This window comes from Heterodontus francisci, chromosome 18 (genome assembly GCF_036365525.1).
Source record: "Heterodontus francisci isolate sHetFra1 chromosome 18, sHetFra1.hap1, whole genome shotgun sequence".
NCBI lineage: Eukaryota > Metazoa > Chordata > Chondrichthyes > Heterodontiformes > Heterodontidae > Heterodontus > Heterodontus francisci.
In genome coordinates this window covers 46,138,701-46,153,718 of record NC_090388.1, presented here as the reverse complement: position 1 = coordinate 46,153,718, position 15,018 = coordinate 46,138,701, and the positions used below count along the sequence as shown (strand labels likewise).

The 15,018-nt window shown below is 41.8% G+C and overlaps 1 protein-coding gene across 3 annotated transcripts in view; it reads left to right on the top strand.

Annotated features, from left to right (window-relative positions):
* The window catches only part of cecr2 (CECR2 histone acetyl-lysine reader), a 178,097-nt gene extending 165,133 nt beyond the window's left edge, over positions 1 to 12,964 (top strand). For 2 of the 3 annotated variants that reach the window (XM_068050654.1, XM_068050652.1), the window contains 2 exons: positions 6,576 to 6,672; positions 10,263 to 12,964. In XM_068050654.1, the coding sequence (XP_067906755.1) occupies positions 6,576 to 6,672; positions 10,263 to 10,268 (103 nt within the window). In that variant the 3' untranslated portion in view covers positions 10,269 to 12,964. The remainder of the gene's footprint in view (positions 1 to 6,575; positions 6,673 to 10,262) is intronic. The other variant, XM_068050653.1, reaches the window with a different exon arrangement.
* Positions 12,965 to 15,018: the final 2,054 nt, after the last annotated feature.

Here is a 15,018-nt window from a genome sequence, read left to right as displayed (position 1 = left end):
AATTTTTATACTCTATGTCCCGACCGATGAAGGCAAGCATGCCGTATGCCTTCTTGACTACCTTATCCACCTGTGTTGCTACGTTCAGTGACCTGTGGACCTGTACGCCCAGATCTCTCTGCCTGTCAATACTCCTAAGGATTCTGCCATTTACTGTATACCTCCCACCTGCATTAGACCTTCCAAAATGCATTACCTCACATTTGTCCGGATTTAACTCCATCTGCCATTTCTCCGCCCAAGTCTCCAACCGATCTGTATCCTCTGACAATCCTCATCATTATCCGCAACTCCACCAACCTTTGTGTCGTCCGCAAACTTACTAATCAGACCAGCTACATTTTCCTCCAAATCATTTATATATACTACAAACAGCAAAGGTCCCAGCACTGATCCCTGCGGAACATCATTAGTCACATCCCTCCATTCAGGAAAAACACCCATCCACTGTTACCCTCTGTCTTCTGTGACTGAGCCAGTTCTGTATCCATCTTGCCAGCTCACCTCTGATCCCGTGTGACTTCACCTTTTGCACCAGTCTGCCATGCGGGATCTTACATTTACCTTGTCAAAGGCTTTACTAAAGTCCATATAGACAACATCCACCGCCCTTCCCTCATCAATCATCTTCGTCACTTCTTCAAAAAACTCAATCAAATTAGTAAGACACGACCTCCCCTTCACAAAACCATGCTGTCTCTCGCTAATAAGTGCGTTTGTTTCCAAATGAGAGTAAATCCTGTCCCGAAGAATCCTCTCTAATAGTTTCCCTACCACTGACGTAAGGCTCACCGGCCTATAATTTCCTGGGTTATCCTTACCACCCTTCTTAAACAAAAGAACAACATTGGCTATTCTCCAGTCCTCTGGGACCTCACCTGTAGCCAATGAGGATGCAAAGATTTCTGTCAAGGCCCCAGCAATTTCTTCCCTTGCCTCCCTCAGTATTCTAGGGTAGATCCCATCAGGCCCTGGGGACTTATCTACCTTAATGCTTTGCAAGACACCCAACACCTCCTCCTTTTTGATAATGAGATGACTGAGACTCTCTGCACTCCCTTCCCTCGGCTCATCATCCACCAAGTCCTTCTCCTTGGTGAATACTGATGCAAAGTACTCATTTAGCACCTCACCTATTTCCTCTGGCTCCACGCATAGATTCCCATCTCTGTCCTTGAGTGGGCCAACCCTTTCCCTGGTTACCCTCTTGCTCTTTATATATGTATAAAAAGCCTTGTGATTTTCCTTAATCCTGTTTGCCAATGACTTTTCATGACTCCTTTTAGCCCTCCTAACTCCTTGCTTAAGTTCTTTCCTACTGTCTTTATATTCCTCAAGTGCTTCATCTGTTCCTAGCCTTCCAGCCCTTACAAATGCTTCCTTTTTCTTTTTGACTAGGCTCACAATATCCCGTGTTATCCAAGCTTCCCGAAACTTGCCAAACTTGTCTTTCTTCCTCACAGGAACATGCTGGTCCTGGATTCTAATCAGCAGATGTTTGAAAGACTCCCACATGTCAGATGTTGATTTACCCTCAAACAGCCGCCCCCAATCTAAATTCTTCAGTTCCTGCCTAATATTGTTATAATTAGCCTTCCCCCAATTTAGCACCTTCACCCGAGGACTACTCTTATCCTTATCCACAAGTACCTTAAAACTTATGGAATTAAGGTCACTACTCCCGAAATGCTCCCCCACTGAAACTTCGACCACCTGGCCGGGCTCATTCCCCAATACCAGGTCCAGAATGGCCCCATCCCTAGTTGGACTATCTACATACTGTTTCAAGAAGCCCTCCTGGATGCTCCAGAATAAGGAGGGAGCATTATCCTGTATCTAATATATGCTGCTGTACCTGCCCTGGGACAGCTTCTTGCTGATTTTGATGGGAAAATATTCCATTTGCCAGTACCGTGATGAGCACTTCATTCAAAAATCACATATGGTAGCATTCAGCCTTCTAGGCCAGGAAGGTTTTGGGTTGTGGCTCATTTGATCTTCACCAGAGTAATAATGGGGAATTGCAATTAACCCAAGCACTTGGGGGAGGGCAGGGGTTGGAAGCAAGATTTAACCATGGGTTTTACTTGTGACATCCAACAACATTCTGTTGAAAGTGCATGTGTGTAGTGCTAATTGAACCCAGAATAAGGCTCAGGTTCAGTTGTGATGTATCCATAGTTGAATAGTCCATTAACTCTCAATGCCCAGACTGTCATAGGAAGTTGGACCGGACACCCAACAATGATGGTGTGTCGCTCGCCATAAATCGCCACCTTCAGGAGAGGAATGGTTGAGGGACAGTGGAGGAAAGGAACGTAAGCTCAGAAAGTATGAAATGATAAAAACCCGTTCCACTTGTATAGAACACCCCTCTGTAAACTATATTCAATCTACTACTCCATCATAGACTCTTCTCCACTCACTTAATCTGAGCACTGGTTCTATACAAAGGTGCTGTTAATTGCCTAAAGCTAATCAAACAAAATGACAGAAATTTCATCCATCCTTTCATCTCCACTATTCAGTTCTGACCTGCTGCCTTCCCCCAACATTTCCCTCTGTCATACATGTTACCTGCCCTTGTTTTGCATGAACAGCCAGCTGTCTCTGCTACATTCGCTCTGCACAGATGTGCAAATGGGGGCTGAAACCAGTTGGCATGTTTAGCCTCTTCCAGCTCATGCAAGTGACAAGAGAAACCTTCAGCCTCAGTTTTGTTGACTCTGCCAATAACACTGTGACATGCCAACATGGGAACTTACATGGTAGCTCGTGTTGGTAACTGTAAAACTATAGTGCATAGATGAGACCTTACTGATCTGATAATTTCAACCGCATTCTCTTGTTTCATGACAACAGCCCAGGATCTAGTAGAGGCAATATAGTCCGCTCTGGGAGAATTGAGGGTTTTTTTTGTCCTCCAGTGGAAATACAATACTCTTATAAATTTCAGGAACAGAAAGGTGAAGGAGGAAAAGAGGAAATCAGAAGGTGGCAGGGGAAATCAGACTATCTGAGAATGAACTGAGGAGGAATAATATATGGAAGAACACAAATGATCTGAAGTACTGGAGAAACAAAACTAGAATTGTGCATGAGTGAAATTTGGAGTGATTCAAAAGGTAAAGCAGAAGCACAGAACTGAAATGAAAGATCTCAAGAATCTGCTGATGACAGAACAAAACAACTTTTATTTATGAAGCACCTTTTAACATTAAAAAGTGCTTAGGTGCTTTGTGGAAGTGAGTGCAATATTGGGCACTAACCCAAAGGAAGAAAAGTTAGGGCAAAATATGCAAAAGCTTAATGAAAAAGGTAGGGTTGGAAGGGGCTTAAAGGATGAGAGGAACGTGGAAAGGAATTTATGAAAGGAAACTCGGAGTATGGGACCTAGGCATCTGAAAACGTAGCCAGTAGTGGTGGGGCAAAGGGAGGAAAGAATGCAAAGAAGGCCAGAGTCAGAGTATGGTTATAGAGGGCAAAACAGTCTGATAGCAAAGAGGTAGAGGGGTCAAGATGAGAGGTACCGCACATGTGGAAACTGGTCCTACATCTATGGATGAAGTATCAAAAGTGCAACTAGTAGTTGAGTAAGAGAAGAGAGGTTCCAAGGATGCATCGTTGGAGAACTCTGGAAGTTATTCTGGAGTGAGAAGAGATGTAAAAACAAAATACTTACAAACAGAAAATGCTGGATATGGTCAGGGAGCAACAGTGGGCAGAGAAACCGAGTTAATATTTCAGGTCGATGACCTTTCATTTGAACTGGAGAAAGGTTTTAAGCAAGTACAGAGAAAGGAAGGAGGGAAGGAAAGAACAAAAGGGAAGGCCTGTGATGGGGTGAAAGCCAGGTGTGATTAAATGGCAAAAGGGATGACGGTGCAAAGCAAAAGGTGTTGGTGATAGGACGAGTAAAAAATAAAAGACTGATGTAGAGGAACTAAAAATGACAAAAGTAGAATCATTACCAGCAACTACTGTCCAAAAGAAAATGGGAGCAGTGGTTATGATTTGAAATTGTTGAACTCCGTTTTGAGTCCAGAAGGCTATAAAGTGCTCAGTTGAAATATGAGGTGCTGTTCCTTGAGCCTGCGTTGGGCTTCATTAGAAAAGTGCTGGAGACCATGGACAGAGAGGTCAGAGCAGGAGTGGAGTGCAGAATTAAAATGACAAAGTGATCATAAACTCGGTATTGCTTGCAGACTGAAGGGAGGTGTTCTACAAAGTGATAACCCAATCTGCGTTTGGTCTCTTCGCACCACTCCACCACCCCCCCCAACCCTCCCCCCAACCAATGTAGAGGAAACTAAATTGAAAGAAGTACTAACAAATCACTCTTTCACCTGGAAGGAGTGTTTTGGGCCCTGGATGGTGGGAAAGGAGGAGGTAAAAGGGTAGGTGTTGCATCTCTTGCGCTTGCACAGGTAGGTGCTATGGGATGAGGAGGACGTATTTGGGGTGACTGAAGAGTGGACCAGAGGTTGCAGAGGGAATGGTCCCTTCTGACTGCTGAAAGGGGAGGGAAGATCTGTTTGGTGGCATCACCCCGGCGATAGCAGAAATGGCGGTGGATGATCCATTGAATGAGGAGGCTTGTGGGATGGAAGGCGAGGACACTGGGAGCACATGGATCCCTATCATTAATCTGGGAGGGAGGGGAAGTGGTGAGAGCGGAAATGTGACAAATGGGATCGACACAGTCAAGGACCCTGTCAACCACAGTGAAGGGGAATCCTCACTTGTGGAAAAAGGAAGACAGTCGGAAGTGCTAGTATCGAAGATGGCATCATCAGAGCAGATGCGACAGAGACGGAGAAATTGGGAGAAAGGATTAGAGTCCTTACAGGAACCGGGGTTAATGAAGTGCAATCAAGCTGGCTGTGGGACTTGGTGCGCTTACAGTACATATTGGTCGACAGTCTATGGCAGAAATGGAAGTAAATAAATTCAGGAAGGGAAGAGTCAGTGATGGGCCATCTGAAGATGAGGGTAGGGTGGAAATTGGAAGCAATATTGATGAGATTTTCTAGTTTGGGTCATGAGCAGGAAGTGACACAGATATAGTCATCGATGTCCAGGAAAAAGAAATTAGAGAGGGAATCTGCTATTGTTAGAAGTAATCCAGCAATGATTGGGTAGGTAAGAGTAGAATCCATGAAGCTCTGTGGGTCATTACCAGTAACAAAATTGTATACCATCACAATCTGTAACCTCGTGACCCAGCACATCCCTCACTACTTGTTCAGTGTAAATTGTAGAAGGTACATTGACAGCACCAAGCATAGCTTAGAATGAGTTATCAACCTGTTAAACCTACCACTAAGGGCTACCTACATTCTAAGCACTGAAAGCAGCAGGCTATGGACAGTGGCCCCACAGGTATGCATCAGGACAAAGCTCTGTTGCCCTACTGCATCCATTTGAGAATGGTGGTATGAACATTCTCATCCTTAGCTGTGATTGAGGCTAGCAGGTACATGCAAGAGACAAGCTTGGAGTGCTTGTAAGTGTCTTTAGCCAAAGTGCTGAATGAATGATCCTACTTGAGCTCCTCCTCATGAATGATCCTATTCAACCTCCGCCTTACGTGCCCTCCATCATATACACCAGTGCACATCATATGTGCATCATATTAAGAAGTGGCTATCTGCATTGGATGCAGCAACAGCTATGGCCCCTCATAGCATCCTGGCTCTGGTGCTTAAGTGCAGACCAAGTTAGTCCCTCATAAACTAAGATCTGATTAGAGACGAGAAACAGTACAAAATTTTCTTTTAACCACATCCAACCAGTGAGTCACTCAAAATTCTCAACCAACAGCTGGGAGCTCTAAATGTGCCCACAGTCAAAATAGAGAAATATTATAATCAATCTCTAATTGCCTTCAGAGGGTGAAGCATACAAGCCAACAATCTACTTTTTATTCATTTCAATCAATTCCTGATCATATATTTATTCAAAACACAAAAATAAAATGGGTTTCAGTGCCTTTCCACTTCTGAAGTGTGCTGCCTCTGTTCGCTGTCATTGGTGAGTTTCAGTGCCTTGTGTGCTAGTTATACTGAAGTGTGTATTTGGAGTCGAGGCTTTTGAATCCACAAGAACGAGTTTCTGAAATTCACACCAATATGATGGCAGTGGTTTTAGGAAAACAGTGTAGAAGCAATCGAGCGATCTGGATTTTATTGATTCGAATTGCCCGAGGGGAAATCATTCTGATACAATTGCAGGATGCATTTCTCAGTAGTGATATTTTGTCCAACTGGCAGCCATTTTTCAGATGCTGCCTTCCCTTGTGCAGTGTACCCGTAATCTTAAAGTGGTTGATAATGTGCACTGTGGACTTACTGATTGCAGAATGGAATTTACAGCTTTCCCAAGAATTGCAACTGTGATTTAGTTGAACTATAACCTCCCCTGTGTGGGAGAAAGTTGTTGGCATTTTACAAAAGTTAATATTTTGCTCAACAACTGCTGAATGCATCTGTCTCCTGTCCTTGAACTCAGGAAATGTTTCCACACCACTTTAGTAAATATATATTAGTGGGATCTATGTTGCTTGGTTTTAATAGAATGCCTGTCCAGGAGCACCCATATCAGAAGTCGTTGTCAGGAACAGAAATGGGTAAGGAAGTTGAGCAGAAGATGCCTACTTCATTTGCTGATCAGGTGAGTAATTATTCTTTCACAATGTTAGGAAATACAGCAGAGACATTTTTAATCTCTGCAGCCCATATTTATTAAATTAAATAGTTTGCATTTATATAGAGTCTTGATATGGAAAACCATCCTAAGGCAGAATCACAAAAGAAGTACGTCACGTCAAAGAAGGCAGTAATAGGGAAAGGGCTAAAGATGGATCAAATAAGTGTGTTTTAGGGTCAGTCTTAAATAAGGAGAGACGGGACAAACCTTTAGGGGGGGAATTCCATAATTTAGGGATCAGCACTTGAGATTGGGATACGGGCACAGCAAGTTAGTTCTGTGTTTGAGTAGTTTTAAATATTAAAGGTGGAAATGAAGGAATTATTTCCGATTATTAAACTGTCTCTAAATATGTATCTGTTTTGGGAATATTGTCATCCTGATCCTGTTCAGCTCTATTCCAACAATAATTTCTAAACCTTAGAAAGAAAGAAAAAATTGCATTTATATAGAGCCTTATCACATTCTCAGGGCATCTCAAAGCACTTCAAGTGCAATGAATAACCTTTTGGAAGTGCACTTATGTATTGAAGTTTTTTTTTCAAGTTATTTAGTTTAGTTTAGTTTAGAGATACAGCACTTAATCAGGCCCTTCGGCCCACCGAGTCTGTGCCGACCATCAACCACCCATTTATACTAATCCTACACTAATCCCGTATTCCTATCACATCCCCACCTGTCCCTGTATATTTCCCTACCACCTACCTATACTAGGGGCAATTTTATAATGGCCAATTAACCTATCAACCTGCAAGTCTTTGGCATGTGGGAGGAAACCCACGCAGACACAGGGAGAACTTGCAAACTCCGCACAGGCAGTACCCAGAATCGAACCCGGGTCCCTGGAGCTGTGAGGCTTCGGTGCTAACCACTGCGCCACTGCCGCCCCTTACTTATGCTAAGTAAGAAAGAAAAACTTGCATTTATTGGCATCTTTCATGATTGCAGGATGTCCCAAAGTGCTTTACAGCCAATGATGTACTTTTGAATTGTTTTCAGTTTTGTAATGGGACTGTTTGGGATAGGCTTCTGACTCACAAGGAAATGCATTTGTGAAACAAACAGCAGATTTCCAAGTCGCTTGATTTGGCGACTCTTAAATGTGGCGATGGGTTCCTGCACATCAATACCTGGCCAGCCCAAAAGAAGTTAGCCGATTAATCTGTGAAGAGGAAATGTATTATTCATTTCCCCCCCCATATACTTAATTGGCAGTAGTTTGTCACTATTAACTAACGTCCACTGTTTTTATTGATAACTATTATTGGGGCAGGCTGCAATTTTTAGGAAATGGTGGGTTGGATTTTCAAATACCCATGGGGTTGAGATTGGCTGCAGGCAAGCTTTGAAAATAGCACTCCTGGATGGCATGTCAGTCTTCTGACATCTTCGGAATGTGCTGCAATTTTCAAAGCAAGGGCAGAGGGAGAGCCGGCAACCTGCTCACCTCCAGTTAACTGCCCATTCAGCTCAAAGAGCTTGTTATAGGGCTGGATTGGTCCAGAAGAAAGTTTTCAAAGTGGCGAATGTGAAAAGCAAATGGTCTGGGGCACGTTAGTGTACACCTGTCAGGAGCACTGTGGGCAGTCATGATGTAATGTTGCTGCTGAATTAGTGCTGGAAAAAAAGGTTATTCAAACTGAGGTGCTAAAATTGTGACACCAAGTTGCCATCGCTTGAGCAGAGTGGGTCAAGTACCTTGTGATGAACCGTTTGGCCATTTGTATGCAACATGAAACTGCTGACCTTCTGCTCTCCTACCTGCTCCAATCTGCAAGGCGATAGCAAGCCCAGTTATGGCCGTCGTCTGCCTTTGAGCATTGTATTCCAGGGCTGTTCCTGCCTCCAGGCAGCACCCAGCTCCACTAATTGGGCATCAAGCTCTCCTGCAGCCCGATTAAGGGCTTTGCATATTAAAATAGTGTAGTGACGGGGACGCAGTAATGATCTGGACATTGGATTCCCGACCCCAGATTGAAAATCCAGCCCAGTGTGTCTCCAGTAGATGAATTTAGAAACTGCATCACTTGTTCATCAAGTTGAGAACCAGTTTTTAATTTATTATTGTAATATTCTATGCAATATTAATGACATCCTTCGTAGAAAATGGATAAACATCCAATCTTGCCAATAGTAGATTTGGTGAGATTATGACTTGAGAAAGGGGTGAAATTATGACACAAAAACTAAGGATTATACGAGGGAGTGACTGATGGGTCTTCAAATTGCAGACTGTGTCTTAAAATTAGAAATAAATAAATATATTGAAAGCTGTTTATTTGCTTTATTACTACAGTCAGTTTGTATAATGAGCAGGTCAAGTAAATTTGTTCTCCCTTTGTACTTTAAGATTTAATATATTATTTCTATCAACATTGCTATGTAACTTGTAATGACGGTGCTTCTATTTTTTTTTACATTTTTTTTTGAGGACTAATGTTAGAATTCTGGACATTGTTTTATTTGGGAAAACTGAAAAGGATTCCCTGGATTTTTTTACACTGGGGTCATTGAAAGGACACACAGGTCTTGTTTGAAAACAACATTTACTGGAAGTCACATAAATATCCAGCCAGGGCTTTTTGCTTTGGGGGAGATGTTTACAGAGAAGTGACATCAAGATTTATAGGGGCAGGAGGCTTGACTCTTGAGATATTGTTTTTGGTTTCACTTTGGACAGTGTGTTGGGGTGTGGACTGTTTTGAAGGCAGTTGGAGAAAACAAGCCAAGAGAGCAGCCACCATCAGCTCACCCTTTTCCATCTCTTTGAGAACTTCCTGAGAATCAAGTGTAAGAAATAGAGAAACTGACACCGCATTTCTCCTGAAAAACCTGCCAGAAACCCCCGTTGTCACATTTCTCCTGGAAAGCCTGCCAAACTAATCCTCAATATCGCTTGAAAAAAACTGTTCTAGAAAGATCCAGTGACAGTCATTTATGCATATTTGGGACACCAAACCAAAAAGGGACAACTGACATCTTTCCATATCTTTTTTTTTTCCCCAGACGTATTAGCAAGTATTTGGCCAAAGTGTTCTTTTTTGTCTTTTTTTGTAACAGAACTCTAAAGAGAAAATCTCTATTTTTTGGTTAACCGATGTGTGTGTCTGTGTGAGGAGCTAAGGTTAAAAGGGAACTTTCATATTTCAATCTGTGTTAATGTTTTGCTTTGTTACTGGTTAAGTCTTGTTTTATAATAAATTGATAAATTTGTTTATTAAAGAAAACCTGGTTGGTGTATTTTATTCTGGGATAAAAATAGAGTCTATGATTGACCGTATCGGTAACTGGGTAAACATTTAAATATATGTTGTGACCTGTGAAAAAGTGTAACTAGAAAAAACAGTGCATTCCTCCCGCCCCAGTCGTAACAAATTGAAACTATTTACCTGCAATATAAAAGTGCTAAATAAGCCTTTTATATAATTGCTAAACAGGTCTCATCCATTTTTATTTTTAGGGATATTTTTGAACTATAACTATACTTGGAAGAACATATTTGCTATTCTTCATTTGTATTTGGTGAATGAACACACGTTCTTTTCTATTCACAGAAATGAGCAAGATGGATGATTGGAACTGGAGCCAAGATCTAAGAGGACATTGTTGTGACAGCATTTCAGTGTTCTAGTTCAATGGGTAGATGCAATTTTTCATTTTTAAAAAAAAATAGGTATTATGAGAAACTCAGGTGTAAAAAATGTACTTTAAATTGTAGCATTTCTATCTGTGTAGGGATTTGGTTAAAACTGGTTTACAAGAATAAATGATGCCTTTTTCTCTAGTCTGTTGAATGTATCTATGAACAGGTAGCAACCAAGTAAGCAATATCTCATGGATGTAGCACTGCAGTAAGATACCCAAGCATCCTTTTAACAAACTGAGAATCATTTTGGAAGATTTCTGTGGAAATCAATTCTTGTTACTAAACCGTACAGCCACAGTTTTTTTTTGTGATACAGTAACTTTGTTGAAGGGTTGCAAGCTTTTGTTTCTATTTTGTATGTTTTTTTTCCCCTGGTTTATTCTGTGATGTTACAGTTGATACACTAAATTGTTGACATGAAAACCATTCTGCACTGATGCACAGAATGTTTGTTGTTTTGCATTTCTTTGTTTAAAATTGTCTTACTTTTGTAACATTTGATGTGTTCTCTGCTGCTGAAATTGTAATATTTAATCGCCAGTCTCAGGTTTGCTTGCAGTGACTATACCACAAATGCTAAATCCCAGTAAGAAATCAGAGACAACACTAAAATAAACTTTATTTTATTTAAAATATTTGATACAGGTTCACCAGCAAAACATTAGTTCCTGTACTGTATAAATCGACTGAGATAAAAGATAGGATAGACTATAGGTCATTTATTGATGTTTGATGCAATCAGCAACTCTATGGTATTGCAGCCTCAAAAACACACAATCTATCACAGCTGCATGTGTAAAGTTTTTTTTTAAATAAACCAGTTAAGTTGTTGGTGTGGGTACTGGAATTAATCAATTGATTTTTGGGTTTTTTCCCCGGTCTGCCATCTCCATTTTCATTTTGGCTCTCAAATGGGCAAATTAATCTATCACAAAGAAATTATGATGTATATTGTTACTGTGCTCTCTACTGCCCTCTTGTGCACTTGTTAATCAGTACAATTGGTGACCACGAAACCGCATCAAAGGATGTTTACATTTTCTCCTTTGAGTCAACCTGAAAAGCAGCTAGTTGAGAGGACTGTTTGACGAGATGGGGCGTGGTTCATATACAAAAAACAAAATCTGCTGTAAGAATTCCCAAGCCTGAAGTGTGCCATCAATATGTCAGCTTTATCACACCCCCCACCCCCCCCCCACCCCCCCCACACCCTCTCCCCAAAATCAGCTGGACACAATATGTTGCAGCAGGGGTAGAGGGGGCAGCTATGTCTACCTTGGAATTCCTGGAGTTAGAAAGGGGAAAGCTAACAAGGGATCACTATCGGTCAGCGCCTTGTTGGAAAGCACATGTGTGCGTGGAACTCATTGAGGGCAGGTTTGGGCTAGGTTATGATGCTGCTCTCAGTTAAAAGCTTGCTGACATGTGGTTACACTCTTAACTCAAAAATGGCAATTTTACATTTACCGGAGGACTGCCAGCACCTGTGGATTGGTACCCTAGGACAAAATATGGAACTTGCATTTAATTAATGGCTTTTACATCCTCATGATGGCCCAAAGTGCTTCACAGCCAATGAATTATCTTTCTTTATAAATTGTAGTTGTTGCTGTTTTGTAGGCAAACATGGCAGTGAATTTGCACATAGCAAGGACCCACACACACAGATGAGATAAATGACCAGTTTTAATGATGGTGGTTAAGGAATTAATGTTGGCCAGGACACTGGGGAAAAACTGCTCCTCTTTAAACAGTGGCATGGGAACATTTGCATTCACTCAATCCAGGTAGACAGTGTTTCAGTTTAACGTCTCATTCAAAAGATGGCTCCTCCAACAGAGCAGCATTCCCTTGATACTGCACTGGAGCATCAGCCTAAATTATCTGCTCAAGTCCTGCAGTGGGGTTTGAACCCACAACCTTTTGACTTAAAGGTTAGAATGCTACCACTGAGCCATGCTGGCACTAATGTCAGCATCTTTGGGTAAGCAGCATAGAAATTGAGAACAATGAAAGTGCATTGGATCCTGTTGCTCAATTTCTGACTTCTATTTTTGCAGCTACTTGAATTGCTTCCAGGAGCTCTGGAAAATCTATGCAGCAATAACCCCACTTATTTCTTTTATCAAAGCCTTGCTGTAGCATTTGATATTCCCATTGTAGAAAGGATATTTGTCTTGTCTGAAGGCAGCTAAGATCACACCCACTGAAAACACTCCAACAATTAATAATCTTTGATCAGACCACGTGGTTTTTAACCATTTTTTAATCATATAAAAGACATACCTCAGACTGTCAGTCCTGCAGTCTTCCACCAAGTCTGCACTAGCTACAGCCAGTATTTTACTCTTGTCCAAGGCACTAGATGCTGGGAAACATAAAACCTATTTATTTGTACTTTATATTTTGTATATGTTGAAATTTTTTAATGAAATGCAATGTCAAGTCACTTTGGTTACAGTTGTGACACATACCTCAGTTGTTCTGTACTAGGGCCCTTATTATGTAAGAAAACATTTTTATTGTTGCTTGACTGACATAGATTATTTTCCATATGAATTTACTATTTTCTATATTGTACATACTTAGAATAAATGTTTGAAAACCTCAGTCTAGTGGAGTCTATCTGTATGTTGTGGGGCTGCAAAATTTTATTTGAATCGGTCATATGTGTAAAATGCAAATCTTTCAGTATTAGTAAAAGTACAATTCTGGAGTCATTCTTAAAACTGAGGTAGAGAACACTGTTGAGTTACATTCCATTTCATAGGAAAAATATATGTTAAAAAGATGCGAAAGGCCAATCAGTCTGGCTTAAGATCCTGCTATTTTTAAATCTATGTATAACAGACTATTTTTATACACTTCACATTGAGACCTGCATCCCCCTTTACAGGTTGGTGCCTCTATTCCTCTACTGTAATTGAATCAGCAATCCTTACACTTTTTGTGCACTCAAATTGAACCCTCAATCACTGCACAATTGGAGTTGACTCCTAAGTCTGCAATTGGTCACGTTTCATTCATCTCCATTTCTTCTGCCTAAGAGTATATATATGTTGAAAGGAGAAGTGTTTTAATAGAAGTAGCATTGAATTATAGTAAAAACACTACAGATACAATACTGCCAAATAGGCAAAATCAGAAACATTAATCCTGAAATGTCACAACAGAATTATGCTGTGCAATCCAGCTGTACAGTTGAAGAGAGGTGCTGAACAGAGGCTGGATGCACCCCTATAGGGAGGAGGAAAATTAGAGGGCAAGGTCCACTGACTGGGTTGAAAGAGTGACATTGGCAGAGGCTGTTAAGACAGTCACTGGCATACGGTGCAGTATGAAGAGTACGGTATATAAAAGGAAGGAAACTGAGTTTTTTTTTTAAATAGCAAAAGCTTATTACCATGAATCTATTTACAATGGCTGTTACTTTTGTAGACATTGGGCTGAATTTTATAGGCGGCCACACATTGCGGCGGCACGCTTTTGAAGTCGGTGGACTTCAGGCGCGGATGAGCTATCGCTGAGCCCCCGTGATATTTCGCACGGGGTCTCATTTAAATGGAGAGGGCGGAACAGCTGCCCACAATGACGTAGAGGGGGTGGCCGTTCCGTCCCCAGCAATGGCGTCCGGCACCACGCGCAGTCCTGGCACCATTTTTAAAGGGCTTCAAACACTTTAGGAGCATTTGCATTGTTAAAGTGATAGAATGTTGAAAATTAAAGTAACACATTTAATAACATTCTCAATCCCCACACCCCCCAAGGAAGAGTTGATTGATTAATTGGACATTCCCCCGCCTCAAAAAAAAATTTGTACAGATCCTGACCTTTAATAAATTTAAACCTTGACCCCTTCCCACCACCCCCTCCACCAATCAAAAGGGTTCCCCTTCTCTTCCCCCCCCCCCCCCCCCTTGAAATTTTCACTCCTCCCTTCTTCCCACCAGTGTCACGGAACGGAGTTCCAAAGGCGCGCAGGTTGTGGCCGGCGGCCGTAATATCAGCGTGGGAAGGCCGCTGGGACAAGGTAAGTTGATTTGCATGATTTTAAAATTAATTTGAATATTTAAATAGGAGAACCCCTACCGGTAAAATGCAGTGGGGCCTTCTCGGCATCAGGGATCATGGCAGGCCACTCCCACAAGTATTTTACAGTCACCCCCTCCCTCCGACCACAACCCCTGACGTCGAGGGGCTGCTAAAATTCAGCCCATTATATCAGTAGCTCTGTGTCTCTGAATTTATTTCATGTTGCACTTAATTAATGATCCATGAACTCGAGGTAATACCAGCCTGATGGAACATCTTGTTGTGATGACTCAGATTTCCACAACACATTAGGACCCAGTTATTGTATGTGTTTTTCCCCATGGTGAACATCTGCTCTCAGCCAGATACTGAAGTGAGCTACTTTCCCAGTGGGAGGATGGGAAAATCTGAGGGAAGCTCTGCACCATTTTGTTTCATATCCAAAGTGCAGTTACTATTGTGGAAGTGTGCATGAGTGGGCATTTGATGAGAACAAGATCTGGTTCGGGTATGATACCCCATTTTCCCCCTCCCCCCCCCCCCCCCCCCCCCCCCCCCACCCCACCTCGCTCTCCTCCACCACAAAACTCACTTTATAGTTTCACACGTGAATGAGCATTTGGGCAAGATGT